This window comes from Sylvia atricapilla, chromosome 7 (assembly GCF_009819655.1).
Source record: "Sylvia atricapilla isolate bSylAtr1 chromosome 7, bSylAtr1.pri, whole genome shotgun sequence".
In the NCBI taxonomy this organism is placed as follows: domain Eukaryota; kingdom Metazoa; phylum Chordata; class Aves; order Passeriformes; family Sylviidae; genus Sylvia; species Sylvia atricapilla.
Window position 1 is genome coordinate 13,934,988 of NC_089146.1, and position 16,294 is coordinate 13,951,281.

General features: G+C 38.1%; 1 protein-coding gene across 1 annotated transcript in view; it reads right to left on the reverse strand.

Annotated features, from left to right (window-relative positions):
* The window catches only part of NBEAL1 (neurobeachin like 1), a 76,989-nt gene that overhangs the window by 10,627 nt on the left and 50,068 nt on the right, over positions 1 to 16,294 (reverse strand). Inside the window, 26 exon segments of the mRNA XM_066322695.1 lie at positions 561 to 722; positions 1,376 to 1,492; positions 2,088 to 2,182; positions 2,606 to 2,778; positions 3,345 to 3,454; positions 4,637 to 4,726; positions 5,232 to 5,348; positions 5,637 to 5,734; positions 6,407 to 6,524; positions 7,071 to 7,180; positions 8,100 to 8,230; positions 8,319 to 8,459; positions 9,419 to 9,543; positions 9,651 to 9,746; positions 10,890 to 10,991; positions 11,690 to 11,823; positions 12,649 to 12,797; positions 13,884 to 13,917; positions 13,920 to 14,009; positions 14,840 to 14,926; positions 14,929 to 14,963; positions 15,428 to 15,455; positions 15,458 to 15,497; positions 15,499 to 15,534; positions 15,536 to 15,559; positions 15,561 to 15,583. Of these exon segments, the coding sequence (XP_066178792.1) occupies positions 561 to 722; positions 1,376 to 1,492; positions 2,088 to 2,182; positions 2,606 to 2,778; positions 3,345 to 3,454; positions 4,637 to 4,726; positions 5,232 to 5,348; positions 5,637 to 5,734; positions 6,407 to 6,524; positions 7,071 to 7,180; positions 8,100 to 8,230; positions 8,319 to 8,459; positions 9,419 to 9,543; positions 9,651 to 9,746; positions 10,890 to 10,991; positions 11,690 to 11,823; positions 12,649 to 12,797; positions 13,884 to 13,917; positions 13,920 to 14,009; positions 14,840 to 14,926; positions 14,929 to 14,963; positions 15,428 to 15,455; positions 15,458 to 15,497; positions 15,499 to 15,534; positions 15,536 to 15,559; positions 15,561 to 15,583 (2,465 nt within the window).

A 16,294-nucleotide genomic window follows, 5' to 3' on the forward strand; every position in this document is an offset into this window, starting at 1 on the left:
AAAACCATCTTAAGTGCTTCCAGCCTGGCATTACCTTGAATCTCTTCCCTCCTCATCTTCCTAATGTAATTGGTATGCCACATCAAAGAGATGTGTTTCCCAAGAGACCTCCCATGTTTAAAGAAATCACAACAGTTCTACCACTATTAAAGCAACTATACAGCTCAAGAGACACAACCTTATAGCTCTATCTCCAATCCCAAACTAAGAAACTGAGCAGCTTGCACCCAGAGTTTACTGCTGCCCTTATAAGCCTCTGTTTCTGTGCACAGTGAAACTTGTTTCCCAGTCCAAATCTCCCAGGAAGATTCAGTAGTGTATGCTGGAGCATCTTCCTTGCAGGTGTTTGGGGATTTTCATGAAACTCACAAGAGCACGGTATGCCTGTCACTTACCCTTTAACCATATTTCACTTGAATTGGCTCGCAAAATTTAAAAAAATTATGGAAACTGACACTGCATGCTCAAAAAGCCTCATTACTACAGGAAATTAAAGTTAGATACACTAATGATTAAAATCTTTAGTGACAAAAACAGAGGCTTTCCACAAACTTAAGTACCTTGAGAGTAGTCTTTCCTTCCACGCTGGTGTGGACAACTATATGGCCTTCCCAGGACACAGCCAGGTTGGGGACAGTGAGCAGGAGAGAGCTCTCACACGGTGGCCGCAGAGTCCTCACGTACTGACCCTTGCGAATGGTGCGCACAATAACGGTGCCATCCTGCAGGGCAGTGGATAGCCAGCAGCACAGTTAGCACAGCATTCAGGATTCACACACACAGGAGACAGGCAGTACTTTGAAAGCACTTAAATCCTTAATGGAAGGTAAGGACTCCTGAGCATGAGGAACGCTGCACAAAGAAGCCTTCCCCTCAAGACCATGGCATATAAAAAAAAATGCAAGTGGAGCAAGAGGGAGGATAGGCAGCAAATGATTCATTTCACAGGTCACATTGATGAGCAGGCATTATGTGAGTACAAAGCCAGAGTTAGCAGCCTGCCTGTGCAGTACAGTAAGGCAGACCATGAGCAAGTGGTACAGAACCTTCAGGGTTAACATAGCAGGGAAGAAACAAACAGAACACTTGCTATGAGAAGCTTAAAATCTCCAAGCAAGTCCACACATATTAAAGCTCATCTGTGCAGAATACCACCACGCAGCTGGTGAGGCCTATGCTCTGCACAGCAGTTTGAGACAGTCTGATTTATGCAGGCAGCAAAGGCAACACCACATATCTTCTTGGTAAGCAAGGCTGAAGAAAAAGATTATGAAATAATGACTTTCATGTGTATTATTCCTACTTCAAACACTTTATATGGTCTGAGTTTGGTTAAGAAGAGGCAAAAAAAAGGGAGAAGTAGGAAGGTGCTTACCCTGGATCCTGACACTGCCATATCCAGTTCAGTGCTGATGCCAACACTTGAAACTTCATCAGTGTGCCCATAAAGGATCTGTAATGGCTTAGGTGCCAGGCCTACAGGCACTCCTCCCTGAGAGTAACAAAAAGTGCAATGACACATTCTCTTGCAGCTGAAGGACAAACAAAAAATGAACTTCTGGTATCTTCAGTGCCAGTTGTGTGAGGTGTGTATTTGACAGAGGCTAAAGCCAAAGGCATAACTCAGCACTCCAATATCAATATTATCCAATATTTCCCCCTGTATCAGCACGCTACTTACAGAAATGCCAAGAATGAATGAACATGTAGTTACTGTGTGGGTGTGAGACACAATGCTACCTAGCTGACTCCTTCCTATCCCTGCAAGTGTCCAGGAGTGCAAGGACAACAGCAAGCAGTTGTTGTTCACTACTAGGAGTGAAAAACTCCTAGAAATGCAAGATTCTTATTTGCCTGCCCTGAAAATAATCATGAAATCTTTAAGAGTGCCTCTAAAATAGTGAACTTCAGCTATATAACAACTAATACGTACAGTATTTCAGAGAAGACAATGGGAGTAAAACTACGAAGCCAATTGATTTTAGTGCACTATCCTCCCTACAAATCTGAAAAGAAATCAATAAAACATAATAGCAAAACATCCTGAACATCCAGAAACTGCTTCTGAGTTTGCCTACATAACCCACCTGCTGAGCTATTTGCCATATTATACAGGTAGTATCTCTGGAGCCTGAAATTAAATGAATTCCACAGTGGTCTATTGCCAAGCAGGTCACAATATCTAGATAAAGAAAAGAAGACAAAGTTGTCCTATGGGTAATTAAGACTAATTTCCCACAGACTGACAATGTGGATCCAATTTGTCACACCTGATTTGCAGTCAGCATGAAATACTCCACTATGATAAGGGCTGGTGACACTACTAAACAATGAAATTACCATACAGCCAAGTGTACCCACTTGACACATTCAGCTTTGCTACCTAAAAACAGCAGGCAAGCCTTATTTTGAAACTACATCAAAGCCCCACTCCAATGACTGAAACGCCATACTCCAGTATTTCTGTGTAATCACAATTCAAGAGTTCTTCTGCTCTTATGCTGCCGTCCCTTTACAACTGCATGCCCAAGTGACGTGGCTGTATTCTGAGAACACCAAACAACACACATAAACCCTTTCCACTTCCCAACACAGAGTGACTGACCCATGTGCCTGATGTGCTGTCCCATCAGTTTGCCTTTCGTAAGGGATGTCACTCGGATGCTGTTGTCCCAGTGTCCGCCACTGAAGAGCAGCTTTGCATCATGGGACACTGCAAACAGCTTGGAGGTGATCTCCAGCCCCGGGGCAAAAGGACCACTCATGCTGCGCTGCGTTCTGTAGGCAAACGATGAGCAGTTAACATAACCTTGGTTCAAATCTACATGTTTTGCACTTCCCTGTCTTTAAAAATCAGCAATGAATTCCACCTACAGAAGAGGCTACATACGTGGCAAAACTCTCACTGCCACCAGTGACTGGAAGCAAGATTTCATTTTAGCTTTCTTTCAGCCTTTTACACAATTGGATAACTTATGTCCCTGCTAAGCATTGTAACATTAAAGAAAAAAAGGCATTTTCTAAAAACAAAAATCCCGAACTCGCCACATAGACGTATGTTTTACTACAGCATAAGAATGTATGAAGATTATCACAGATTCCACAATGAGTTTTTATGTTTGATAATTAGACAAAAAGTAGCTCTAAGAATGAAGCCTGAAATGCCACTTACATAACTCTTATTAGAATGCTATTACAGATTAGAGGTAATATAAATGAACATCAGAAGATGCACTCTTAGGTGCAAACTCAGACAGTGAATACAGTACAACCCACAGATTTTGATTACTGTATTTCATTATTTTAGATGCATTCATCTGTACCCCTCCTCAAAATTTGCTTACTTGGGATTTGTCACTGTTGTATCTTTGATGAATGTAAAATAGTTGGAAATATTTTTGTCGTAAGGCAGCCAACCATGAGTTCCAATAACGCAGTTCAGACTTATTGTTACCTAAAAAAGTTTGATGAAAAAGTTGATGAAACCCAGACATTTATTTTCTGCTTGCCTAGATGCCAATGGAGCTTGAATAAAGTTCAGGAGAGGCTTCTTGAAAACCTACCACAAAGGAAAAAGCACAGGCACCTCTCCCCAGACAAACAAATCAGTAAAAAAAAAATCCCTCTCAGATGAGTTAATTCACACGTGATACATAGAACCACATTAGAACAGTCTATGTTTTACACAGGTTGGAGAAGTTGGGGTAGGAAGTTGGGGGAGGAGACAAAAACTAAAAATCCCAGCAAACAAACCCCTTTCAAACATTTAATTACAAGTCAGACATTTAGTTTAAGCTTCTCATCTTCTCTGACTCTAATTGTTAATAGTAAATACTATTAAATAATTAAATAATAATTGTTATTAAATAATTCTTAATAATTAGGACAAGAAGTATAACATTGTACTACAGTTTCATTTCTGAGGAAGTAACAAAGGAATCTAAATATTCAACGTTATTTTCTTTAGATACTTATGAAAAACACAAGGAGAATTTTAGATGTGTCCAAATCCCCCATGAATGTACCACATTAAGCCAACACAGTAATTCTGACATACAAAATAGGACTATTGGAATATTCTTTCCTGCAAAACAGAGGCATTATTGCACTAGGGCCAGTGTCTAGGCATTAGATACAGACACAAATACAAACCCACCGCTCTCCTTTCATTATTTGCAATCTGTCATAGTACAAGAATGTATGTTAGTGCAAGAGTTAGTTTTAGGAACAGTGCTGGCCTTTGGAGTGTGCATGCACCAGATATGGCATAATTTAATATATGGGTTGGAAAGCAGTGACAAGCAAGGACACCATTAATAACTCAATGCTGTAATTTTAAATCTGGGCTGCATTGCATTAGCAAATTGGTTGTTGCAGGGAAGTTGATCAAGTGGCAACTTAAAATATGCCTCACTATAACTTACAGTCATGTCTCATCAGCTCTTAAATGCCATTCAACAAATCAGCCTGGCTTCTCCTTAGAAGATAAATATTTAACTTATAACTGACATTTGTCAGGTTAAAGGAACACATTTGAAGAGGAACAGTTAAGAAATATTTCTCTACAAGCTGCATGAAAAAATACACCCATTTGACTATCTGCAGTTTAAGAACTGTATTGAAACATGCAACTCACCAAGATCTCTGGGCTTCCCTGAGAAATAAAGGAACGTGACTGATTCCTGGGGACAACGGCTTTGACAATGGGCACACCATCACTAATTCCCTAAGAGAAAGGACATGGGTTTGATCTGATTATATCCAAAAGCTAAACAATCAATCTAGAACCTGTTAAGATTAAGATCTAAAGCCTCTGGAATCTGTGTCAGACCTGTAGAGCAGCCCAAGGCGTTGGTACACACCCATTCAGTTTGTGCAGGTAAGCTTCCATCACAAACACTGCAAATGAAACCCTGACCCAAATCAGGGAGTTTAACTATCAAGTTCAATGAGTCCTCACACACCACCACCAGTGAGGTTTGCAGCTTTCTTGGTGTGGTGACTAATTTAATACTCAAACAACAACAGCCACACAAGCAGCCAGCAGATTATGGGGTTCAACCTCTATGAAAGCCAACTAAAAAGACAGAGCTCATTTAATACACACTGCATCATGAAGTATTTTCTCTGAATAGGAAGCAAGTTTATTTTCACCTAGGCTGTGACCTTTTGTTTCTAGTACATCAGAAGTTTCAGATTAGACTCCAAACAATTTCAAGTAATGCATCTACCTCTATGAAGAATGACTTCAGCTCAGTGAGGTGTTGGAAGAGATTCAGAGTAGAGGTATCACTTTTAGTTAGCCTTTGCACTACCTCTTCTGCTGACAGCCTTTGTGGATGGGGCTCCTAGGAGGCAATATTTGAAGGAGTAAGAGATTAGACTAGTTTATCAATTCGTTCAATGCACATGAGATACTCAGAATCTTAATGGGAAAACAGTCTTAAATATCTAATATCTGTTCTTGAAGTAAATTGATTTATTTTGAAAATGGATTCTTTAGTAATGTGGCAAAGACTTAATGTTGCTAAAATTACAAACCATAACCTCAAAAACCACTGTTTTTTCAGACGTCTGTATAACTCAGTTGCATTTAACCACAAAGGTCAGGTTGAGAGGTAGCAAAAGAGCAGTACCTTTAACAGCTGACAGGGAGTCTGCCCAAAATTGTTTATCATCCCTTCTAAAGCCTTCCTTTCTTTCTCATCTGTTAAAGCATCCAAATCCACAGCCCCTGGATGACAACCAGAACGATGAAGAGTAGGGGAATAAAAAAAAAGGAACACAATCCAAACAACTTATTAAGAACCAATATGGTCAACTAACATTCCAAATCTTAATTTACTTGCAGCATTATGACCCCTTACCCCTAGAAAAGCCCCTAGATAATGCCTCCATTTAAAATACAATCTGTAAACTCCAGTCTGCATGTGGAATTTTCAGTCTATCTCTCAGGGCAAGAATTGCAGGCCTTTGTCTTATCAAATGAATTTAAAATACTTCATTGCAAGCAATGACCACACAAAACCTATCCATACGTTAGGTTTGAAATTAACAGATTAAATTTGTGTCTAATATTAGTTGTTTTTAAGCAATGTGCCTGAACTCTAAACCACAAGACACCTCCTCCCACAAATGCTTAAATTTTAAGCAAGCAAATAAGGGATAAGAAAACCCGGTAACTTTTAGAAAAAAAAAGACAAGAAACTGTAACAGTTTCTCCTTTAAAAAAAACTATACTCTTTTTTTGATGATACATTACAGGGTTTGCTGCCCTATCTCATCTATAAATCTGCTGCCTTACCATATGCTACTGAACAGTACACTCACAAATCAAGTGTCTACTGTCTAATAATGAAAACTCACAAGCCTGATGACAATGACAAGAGAACATACTGCTTTGTACCTTCGTAAGTACAATAATAGAACACATTAAGCGCCTCCACTGCAGCTGGTCCCCTCTGCTTGTAGCCAAAAATCAAATCTATCCATTCATGAAGATGAGCAGAAACATACTCAGATTCCTAGAAGAAAAAAACACTCTTGTAAGAGCAGTACTGGTCCCATATTGAAGTTTTTACTATTTTCTGTGGAAGATTCAATTCCTAAATTGAGAGTATCCACAAATTAGGTATTTAGCAATGTATAGGGCAGAAGTGTAAGAAAATCCTTGTGTGTTATGGGCAGTAACTGCCAGGTAAGAGTGAAAATCAATAGTGACACAAGTGATGTGCACTATTGAAATGCACATCTCATAACCTGCAGGCTCCCTAACACCAGACAGAACCATCTTTAAATAGCAAAGGAGTCGTACTCACCTACCTTTGCATTTCATCTCCTAGGACAGCAAATGCCCAAATCATTAAGTGCCAAAAATGCCCAAGATATTAAATGCTCTTTTCAGCATTTTATCAACACGCACAAAGCTTTTAACTGGAAGTTCTAATGGTACTTGTAATGTCAAATGCAACCACAAGTCTAGTTTGAATGCCATCCCACTTGTTTTACATTTAACAGCGTGCAGATGCACTGCCTTCATGATTATGTCACCCATATAAACATCATCTTACCAGAGCCTTCCTGTGTTTATAAATAAAGTCTTCTGGGGAGTGGGCCCACTTAGGTAGAACAACATCATTTACCACTTCTTTTGACATTTGAAGCTGGCCTAAGTTAAAACCTGGTGAATAATACAGAAAAGCTTTAGAGTTGCTACAAAATATTTCAAGTACCTTGATTTCTCAATAACGATTAAAAATATTTTTTTCTCAATGCAAGACAAGGGTACTGAAAAACTCCTAATGTAAGTCTCTAATAACCCTACCGCTGACACAGGAGGCTAAGTTCTGTTCTGAATGTTCACAATTTTAAATGATAAAGGACAACAATCACCCAAAACATCTAGATTATTTTGAAGCTGAAGTCCCAACCATAAAAGTAGTTGCTCATAAGAAGGGAGTTACTTAGAAGTTAATTAAAAATGGTTATAAAATCAAGGGTTCTAAGAAGACTGAAATCTCACCAGCTACCATTGAAACAATTCCAAATACTCAAATGACTTGAAAGTGGGACTTGGGACTTGCCAATTTTTTCTAATTTAGGAATCTAGTAGATTGTAGCAAACATAAAAATCCACTCTCAAATTTTGCAAAGATAGAGAAACAAATCACTAAACAATAAATGTGAATTAAAAAGTATCTCGGAGTCTCATGTCAGAATGCAAGATACTATCTTTTCAATCAGTATTACAACAATTAGAATTAATCTCTTTAAATTTTTGCTAAGTATTTAATCAGTATTAACTATTACTAACTTTTAAACATCCAGATGAGCATCTCTGATACTTTCCTTTAAGCAAACACTATTTTTAGCCATCCTTAAGCCCATGGTCTGGTTTTTAAACCATGTTTAGGCTGCTGTGTAACATAACTGGTATCTTCACTAAACAGTCTGAAGTCAGCATCATGGTTCATGTCTACAATCACACCATAAAGTTTAAATAACAAGTGTTCCTCAGCATTCACAAATGGCTGTAACGATTATTTTCTGAAGAATACAGAATCAGTTTTCTGTGAGAACATTCTTACGACTCAATTTACCATTTTGGTTCTCCAGGAATTCTGGAAAGTAGAAGAACTCTGGAATAAGTTCCTTGACATCATTGGGGTTGTCCATGAGTGCCTGCCAAGTAGCAGGAATAGAGTGGAACTGTCTATCAGCACAGTCAAATCTGTGGATCAGAAAAGTCAGGTTAGACTTTGATGGCTCCCTTAGTAAAATGACAAGGAAGAAGCAGAAAGGGCTGCTCATCAGCATACCTGCCACTCTGAAGCTGGATATGAAGTGTTGTGAAAGGCTCGACCCGAATGAGGTAATGCATGACACCAGCAGCATTTGAGTAATGTGTGCCATAGTGAAATTTGTCAATCATCCCAAGAGGATCCTCAAAGTTCTCGTATCTAAAAAAACAAAACATTGTAAACACAACTGAGAAAAGGCAGATAGGACTGATGATTTTATACAACATATCAACACACCCCACATCACTAAAATGAGTATTTACTAGTGAATAGACTTAAGATGGTTTCCTGCAAGATTTAGGAAGTGTGCTTGACTATGCAGGATGCACAAGAGATCTCTTCCACACTCATGCCCATTTTCTTTTCTACTAGCAAACTCACTCTACCATGCCACCATCTGGCTGATACATTCCTCAGCTTCACAAGGCTGGTAAGAGAAATTCTAGTTAAATATACTTATAGAGAATCCATTTCAATACAGTCAGGATAGAGCCTAATGACTCAAAGAAATTCTCCAAGTATTCAGAAGACTTTGGAAGACATCTGACTGCAGTCTGGTATGACAGCACACTCAGTCCCCAAGATCACTACACTGCTGTGTGGGGGAAGTACCTGCCATTGGTACCCACAGAAAACTTGCTGGAAGTCACTTGAGACATGTTTTATTTTGAAGATAATAATCTATGCTCGAAAAAAAGCAGAAGTACAGATTTAGGATCAATGCTACCTCTTAGCACAGGCAGCTCAACTGAGCACTATGATTTCACATTCCTTATCTTGAAGCAGACATGGGACACATTATGTCTTTTCAAGCTGCTGGGCCATTAAATTGTTTCTATAGTCTTTTCATTTTTCATCTTCACAGCTGAGAAACAACTGAAAATTTACAACAGTAAGTTTTGTCCTTCCATGCCATATAACTGAGTGCCACAGTTATATGTAACTGTGTCTGAATGCAGCAGCAACAACAAACTAACCACATTTGCAAATGCATCTGTTTGTTATATCATAAAACTAGCTTCAAAAATTTCACTGTCACAACTTTATTTTTTACATGTGTTATTAGCCTGGAGGCTCAGAAAAGACAAAGAAATATAACCAAGTGTTCAAATACGTACTTCTCTTTCACAGTCTTAGCGTTCTTCTCATTTACCACACCTATGGGTTTGGACAGGTCCCTAAATACTGCAGGATTATTCAGGTCCAGTTCTTCTGAGGTGTAATCTCGTAAAATCCAGGGAAACTGGGGGGAAAAAAAAAAAGTCAAACATCAGAGATTAAAAATACATCTTTCAAAACAGAAAGAACACATACCTTTGGCAAAAATTTAAAAATTAACTTTTTAATTACCACAGGATATTGAGCAAGGTCATTGTAAGTTCGTCCTGCCATGGTGTTCAGCTGAATAAGGTAGTCAAAGTTGGATATTTCTCTATTCACCCATTTCTGAAAGACAAAGAAAGATAAAATAAATTCACTATATCAAAGGTATAATGATCACAAATTACACATCTTGTCAGTATCTATCTGCCAGAGGATAGCTCTGGCAAGTGAAAATCACAAAAAGTATGTTTGTATGCAAGTCCAGATTCAATTTCTCATAATAAAGTTTATTTCCCCTTTGATTCAGTGGTTGTGCTATCTATCTTTCATTGAAATCAGGTCCTGATTGGTGACAGTACTGTTTCAAGTACAGCGCAGCAGACAATTACCAGCCTTGGTAAAAAGGAAAAGAAAAACAGGAAATAAGAGAAACAAAAAGAAGGCAAATACACAGGTACTGATAAAAAGGAGAACAGAATTTGAAATCTATTAGAGTGCTAAGATCAAAATTTATTTATAAATTATTCTCCCACTAGTTAACAGTGCAGGTTAACAATTTGTAAACCAAATTGTCTCTGCACCTCTGCTTGCTCCATTATCATATTCTAAAACAAAGAACATAGCTGTGTTCAGAACGGCTCAGAATTTGTAGAGTGATGGAGATGTGTCATGACAGATGATATGTTCTCTGTGTAAATATACAACTCAACAGTTATTACTGTTAGAAAAAAAAAGAGCAATCAAAGTACTTCCAGTATTTTAAAGTTATTTGTAAAGCTTCCTCCCTCAGAGAAAACAGTTTTGGCATAAAGAGATGGAAGATAAAACTACATTTACTATATTTAAAAATTTATCTTTGTTTATGGTAATACAGGCATTTTGACATTTTCCTTTTTTACCAAAATTACTAATGTGCACTTAATCTTTATGTGGGTTTTGTGGAAAGCTCCATCATGAAAAGATAGCAGGGAAAATTACTTGCACATCCAGTGAAAGAAGTTTCAAAATGGCACCAAGATCACAGACTAAAACCGGAAGCAAATCTGCCACATGTTTTATATTCATGTTAAAATGCCTGTCAATCACATCAGAGCCTGGCTATACCCATTTACCTGACTGTAAACACAAACCAAACCATCCTAACATTATGCACATGAAAGTTCAGGGCCAGGCTGAGGATTCAGAAGTTGGCAGCTGCCATCTATACACTGGAGGACTCCTTCAAAAAGCAGGAATTCTTTAGACCGTTTAGCTCAGGTCTCATACCTGCATCAAACCTGAGGCTTTGAAAAGCTCCTGCGGAGATCTGGTCCCAGAGATGTTTGGAGAGCGCAGGGACAATATCCGACTGTATACTTTGTTTCGTACCTGTTACAAAACAGCACTAATGAAACAACATTCTGGAGACTGAATCTGACAATTAAGCAACTTATCTGCTAATAAAAATGTGAAATATATAGGACATAGTTACACTTTCAAGTACTTCAATCTCTTGCTGTTTAGAACATTTGGACGTGGATGGATGTGACATCCTTCACATCAAAACCAAATCACACAACATCTTCTAAGAGCTGTTCATAAACTGACATATTAGTATGTAACTCATCCTAAGTTCTGAAATTTATCTTAGTCCCTCATAAAAGGATCATTGATATCACCCAGAGGGGAAAAAAGTTCACTACCCCTCAACCATGGAATATCAATGATTTCCAATGTTGTTGCAAAAAAAAAAAAGTCCCCTTTGATTTGTAATTAATTTGTTCAATCTTTAAAAAGATGGGCTTCAAAACATTAAGATTACTACTGATGTGATTATAGTTAAATAATTATTCTGTATAACAAAGAGAGAGAGAGAAATGGAGAATCTTGTTTTATCTATCTTCTCACAATGAATCAGTTTCTAGATGCCAGACTGCAGTCTGGTTTTGCGTGATGACTGCGTAAAGCAAACGTTTTGTTATTAGTGTTACAGTATTAAGAAAGGCATCAGACTCAAATACAATCACTCATCTTAAACTTTACCTTGTCCTTATTATATAAATCCATGAAATTTAGGAAATCCATACCTCCTTATTGAAGTTGAGGAAATAGTTGGTCTGATCCGTAAGGAAGATCTCCAAAGCCGATCTCCTCAGGTTGTACCGACGCAAATGGATCTCTCGAATTTGGGAAAGGTGCCATTTGAAATCAAAACCTACCCCTGGAAAAACACAGATTACTGAGTTGGAATATATATGAAAAAAAACCCTTTTCATATATAAACAGTGCGGTCAGCTCCAATCAGCTCAGTTATTCCTAGAAAAGGAAAAGTCTTGTAGCTGACTTGATTAGCCATTTTGCTAGGAAAATATTAACTTCAGATATTGTTGTGCTGAAAGAAATGAAGCAAGAAATACCTGATGGAATGCAGAATTTGCTTTGAATTCTGATTAAAGATATATTATAAATGTACTCTGCTGACAAAAAGTATGAACCAATCCCTTTTGCTTTCTTAAACAGACTCAAAAGAACTTTTATGTTTAAATTTCCCAAAGGCTGAATATTTGGGTATATTGATTTGGAAAGTTTTACTATAATTTGTCCAAGATTTCACTTCACTGTTTTCACAATGTATGTTCTATTGAAGTTCCCTAAATTAATATTGATGATTAATGCTTACATACTACTACTTTTTAATCAATTCATGAGCAAAACATTTTCTGTCAGGGAGAACAGAGAGGTGCCATTTACAAAGCAAATTAGAGGTAGTAACTTTTCTTACTACAGCAGGTTTTTTAGTAAGTTATTTTAAGAAATACTAAGAATAGTTAATCAATTTACCAGCTCAGAAAGTACAGTTCCAGACTCTTCATTCTGAAGGGATCAGTCAGCCACTAACCATCAAGTGCAGTATTAATTTTAAGTACAGCACAACAACTTGTCTCTTTACAATTACTTTGACACTAGCTTTCAAAACATAAACTCAGTGTACTAAAAGCAGAATGCTGAACTACACAGAAAATAAAGAGGTATTGATCATGCTTACCTTCCTCTTTCTCAATGCTACCATCAAAGAAATAGATGTGCTGGGTAGTGACCTCCAGCCTGCCTGGTATCACATCAATTACTGTAATGAGTTCACAGTCTTCAGACAATATTAGCTTTTCTTTCTGACTTTCCTCATCCTTCTCATCCCTGCAAAAACACCACTAAGTGTTACAGGTTGGGTAGATTATACTGTTGCTTAGGTCATTGGAAAGAGTACAGTTGAGAAAAGAATCAAACCTGAATTACATTAAAACTGCAACATAAACAATTACATAAAGCTGCTTTCATCAGCACTTTGGGTGTTTCAGACTAGACCACAAACATCATTTCACAGCATCACTCTCAGTCTTGATATTTTGGTCTCAGGCACAACAGACTTGACTTCATTTGAAGTATGAAAACATCAGGCTACATTTCCCTTTCTTAATTGTTAGGTGCTTAAGTTCTCTGGCCCACAGCAGAGCTGAGTTCCAGTTCATGTGACTAAAGTTATCTTCAGAGTTATTTTGCTACAATCTACAGCAAGCATTTCATAACCTTTGAAGCACAAAAATGTACCAACACCACTCAGAGTGCCAACTCTCTACTAGACTTAGACAGCACAGACACACACAGATGCATGCACAACATGACATGTACAATTACTGAAGCAAAGCATTTGCTATCCTCCCTCAATTTCCCTTTGCCTGCTCTCCCTCCTGCCCTTTCTTCTTTGGTTGCAGTCACACAAGTGATGTGAAGGAAGCACAGCAGGCCTTCCCTCTGGAGTGCTCTTAAACACAAGGCACTCTCCAGCACTTAAATGCCAGCCAAACAAATTTTCATCCTCTGCAGCTGACAGTGGGTGAGGGACCATGGCAACTATGGACAAGAGACAGCTCAGTCGGTCCATGTCCTCACAGGACAGAGTGGCTCTTGAGAATTATAGTCAATACAGATAGTAAAAGCCTCAACAGTTCTGTAGCTTCAGCCCGCCCTCGAGCAGTGAGTCACTACTGGATCCTCACAAACATGTGCTCTGCCTGCTTTTCCCTGGGGCTTCTCTTGTCTCAGTGTTGACAATAATAAATCCACAGTAACTTGGCTCATCAAAACTGCCCTGGATTGAATTGTTAAGGCCAGACATAGAAAGAAAGAGAGAAACCTTGGACGCTATTCCATTCTTAAAGTTGTTTCTCGCTCCTTATCCCTAGCACAGAAACAAATAACAATTGTTTACCCTGTTCTACTTACAAATTGGAGCTAGTTGTTGTGTCTTCTTCTGGTAGTCCAGAACATCGTCTTCCAAATCACTCACTTTCACCTGCTTCACCACCTCCAGAAGCAGAGACTCACTAGAGGGCTGTGTCTGGTGCACACCTGGCAAAATAGACATAACAGCTCAGAACTTTTTTCTGCTGCAATACTTTTGGAAATCTAACCTACCACGCCTATCTTCTACTGCTGAATGTTGGTTTTAACCAAGTAGAAGCAACCAGACTTCTTAAATATTCTTGTGGTTAGTGGAAAACTAAAAACAGTCCTTGAGCTACACTGAAAATTATGACAGTAGAAGGGTACACAACACTTTAAAAAATTTAACTTGAATTCTAATGTGGATATTTACAATAAAAATATTTTGCAATGCTTTTCCAGACGTTGCTAAAGCATGCAGATTTAATAGAAATGCACTGTATTTACTTTTTGGTTATGTGGGTTTACAAGAGTGTTTGGTTTCTTTTTGCTTGAGCCTTGATATTCAATACACTGAACTTAATAGTTACCTCCTAACTCAGCTGTTTGGCTACACTTCTGAAACAAAGCACTTCATAGCTACACATTTTAGTCACAAATTCTAATAGGCTTTGAACAAACACTGCTTACTCTGATCTCTTTGCTTCTTTCCTTCAGGAAATATCTCATACAAGAAAGCTGTATGACTTCTTGCTTTAAAGCAAAGGAGTTAACTTTCGTTTATTGTGCAACAAACCCCTACATTTCAATGAACCAGGGCAAAAGAATTCTACTCAGCAGGAAGATGCTGTTTCATGTTGAAAAACCACTCATATTTTACATTTTACTATAGATGAAATAAGAAAATCAATATTTAAGTATCTAGCTTATTATATATACTGCTTATTACACACAAAGAGGAAAGTGGTTATCTTTCTTTGGTAAGAATTCAGTGAGACAGCAAATTGCAGCTTTACCTAAATTGTCTCTCAGGTCACTAGCATCCTGATGAGAGTTGAAGTTGTAATTCTGCACTAGTTTTAGTCTCATACGTGAAAAATTTCCACATTGGAAAGTTTCCAGTGAACAGGACGCTGTTTCCTAGGAAAGCAAGAATATTCAGATTGTTTCTATGAATAAAGACCTACGAATGAACTGGTGACAAAAGACTGCATATTTAGAAAAATACTGGTCATCCAACTTGTACATTCTAAGAATAAAAAGACTAAAATGTAGTTTATTGCTTTTGTTTCACATTGCAGCTCTGAGCATCACTCTTCATTTTGCAAACAGTATTTATTTTCACAGGTTTAGGGAAGGTTGGAAGAGATGTCACAATCATCAAGTCCACTGACAACCTAGCACCACCACAACCACCCAAAAATTACTTTCTGCTAAGAACCTTCTCTGACACAACTTGGGCCATTTTTCTTGTCCTGTCCCTCGAGACTGTACATCTCAAGCGTGGTTATTGCAGTCATCTGATCTGGTCTGAACCACATGAACAGTCCTGTGAGCAAACTACCTTTTAAGTAGCACACACAGTTTAGGAACTGCCATCTCACCTTTCAGCCCAAGGCCCCCGCTCGAGAACAGGTACAGCTGGGCTGCTCTCCACTGTCTCAGGGTGGCTGTAGTGCTGACTGCTGAGCTGTTTCAGCATGCTGTTGTAGCCGCAGATTCTCCTGCCGACCTTTCTCTGCTGAACGGTTCCACAAGTGCTCCTGAAAAGACCATTGCCAATAGATCTAGCACCGAATTAACTCTGACCTTGGAAAACAGGTCTCCAAGAATTCTCATAAAACAGAAGAAATAGGAAAGGTTTAGCAAGAAAACATTCTGAAATTTTAAGGTTAACACTTAGGGAAGAAATTTTAAAAAGCTTAGACCTAGAAGAAACAGTGCCAGACGACTTTGATATACAGATATAAAGAAAGCATTATCAATGCTGAATCCACACTAAAGCAGTTTTTCATCATCAGAAAACCAGTCAGTATTTTGAAATCCTACTACAATAGGTAGGATTTTCTTAAATTGTGGTATTCTAGAATGTGACTCTCGTTCTATTTTTTTCTTTAGCTACTTGAATGAAATAAACCTACAAGTTTTGCTATTAAGAAAGCAAAGAGAAGGTAATTTGACTATGGTATTTCCTGTAATTACCAGTTAGGTCTAATGCTGGAACACAATCTGGACCTTATATAAAAGGTCAGCTTAGAAGCAATTTTACACACATGAAATAAGACTGTTCACTGTTTTAAATAATTATAGAATATTTGAATAATTATTGAAAATGGGGGTAAAAAATCCCCAAACAACAGCTCATAATGGAAAACCAGGTTTTAATAATCCAAAACACAATCAAGTAAAAGAGGGATGCATCTTATGGCTGAGCATATTTCTACCTTGCTGTATGAAAAGGAAGGCCTACT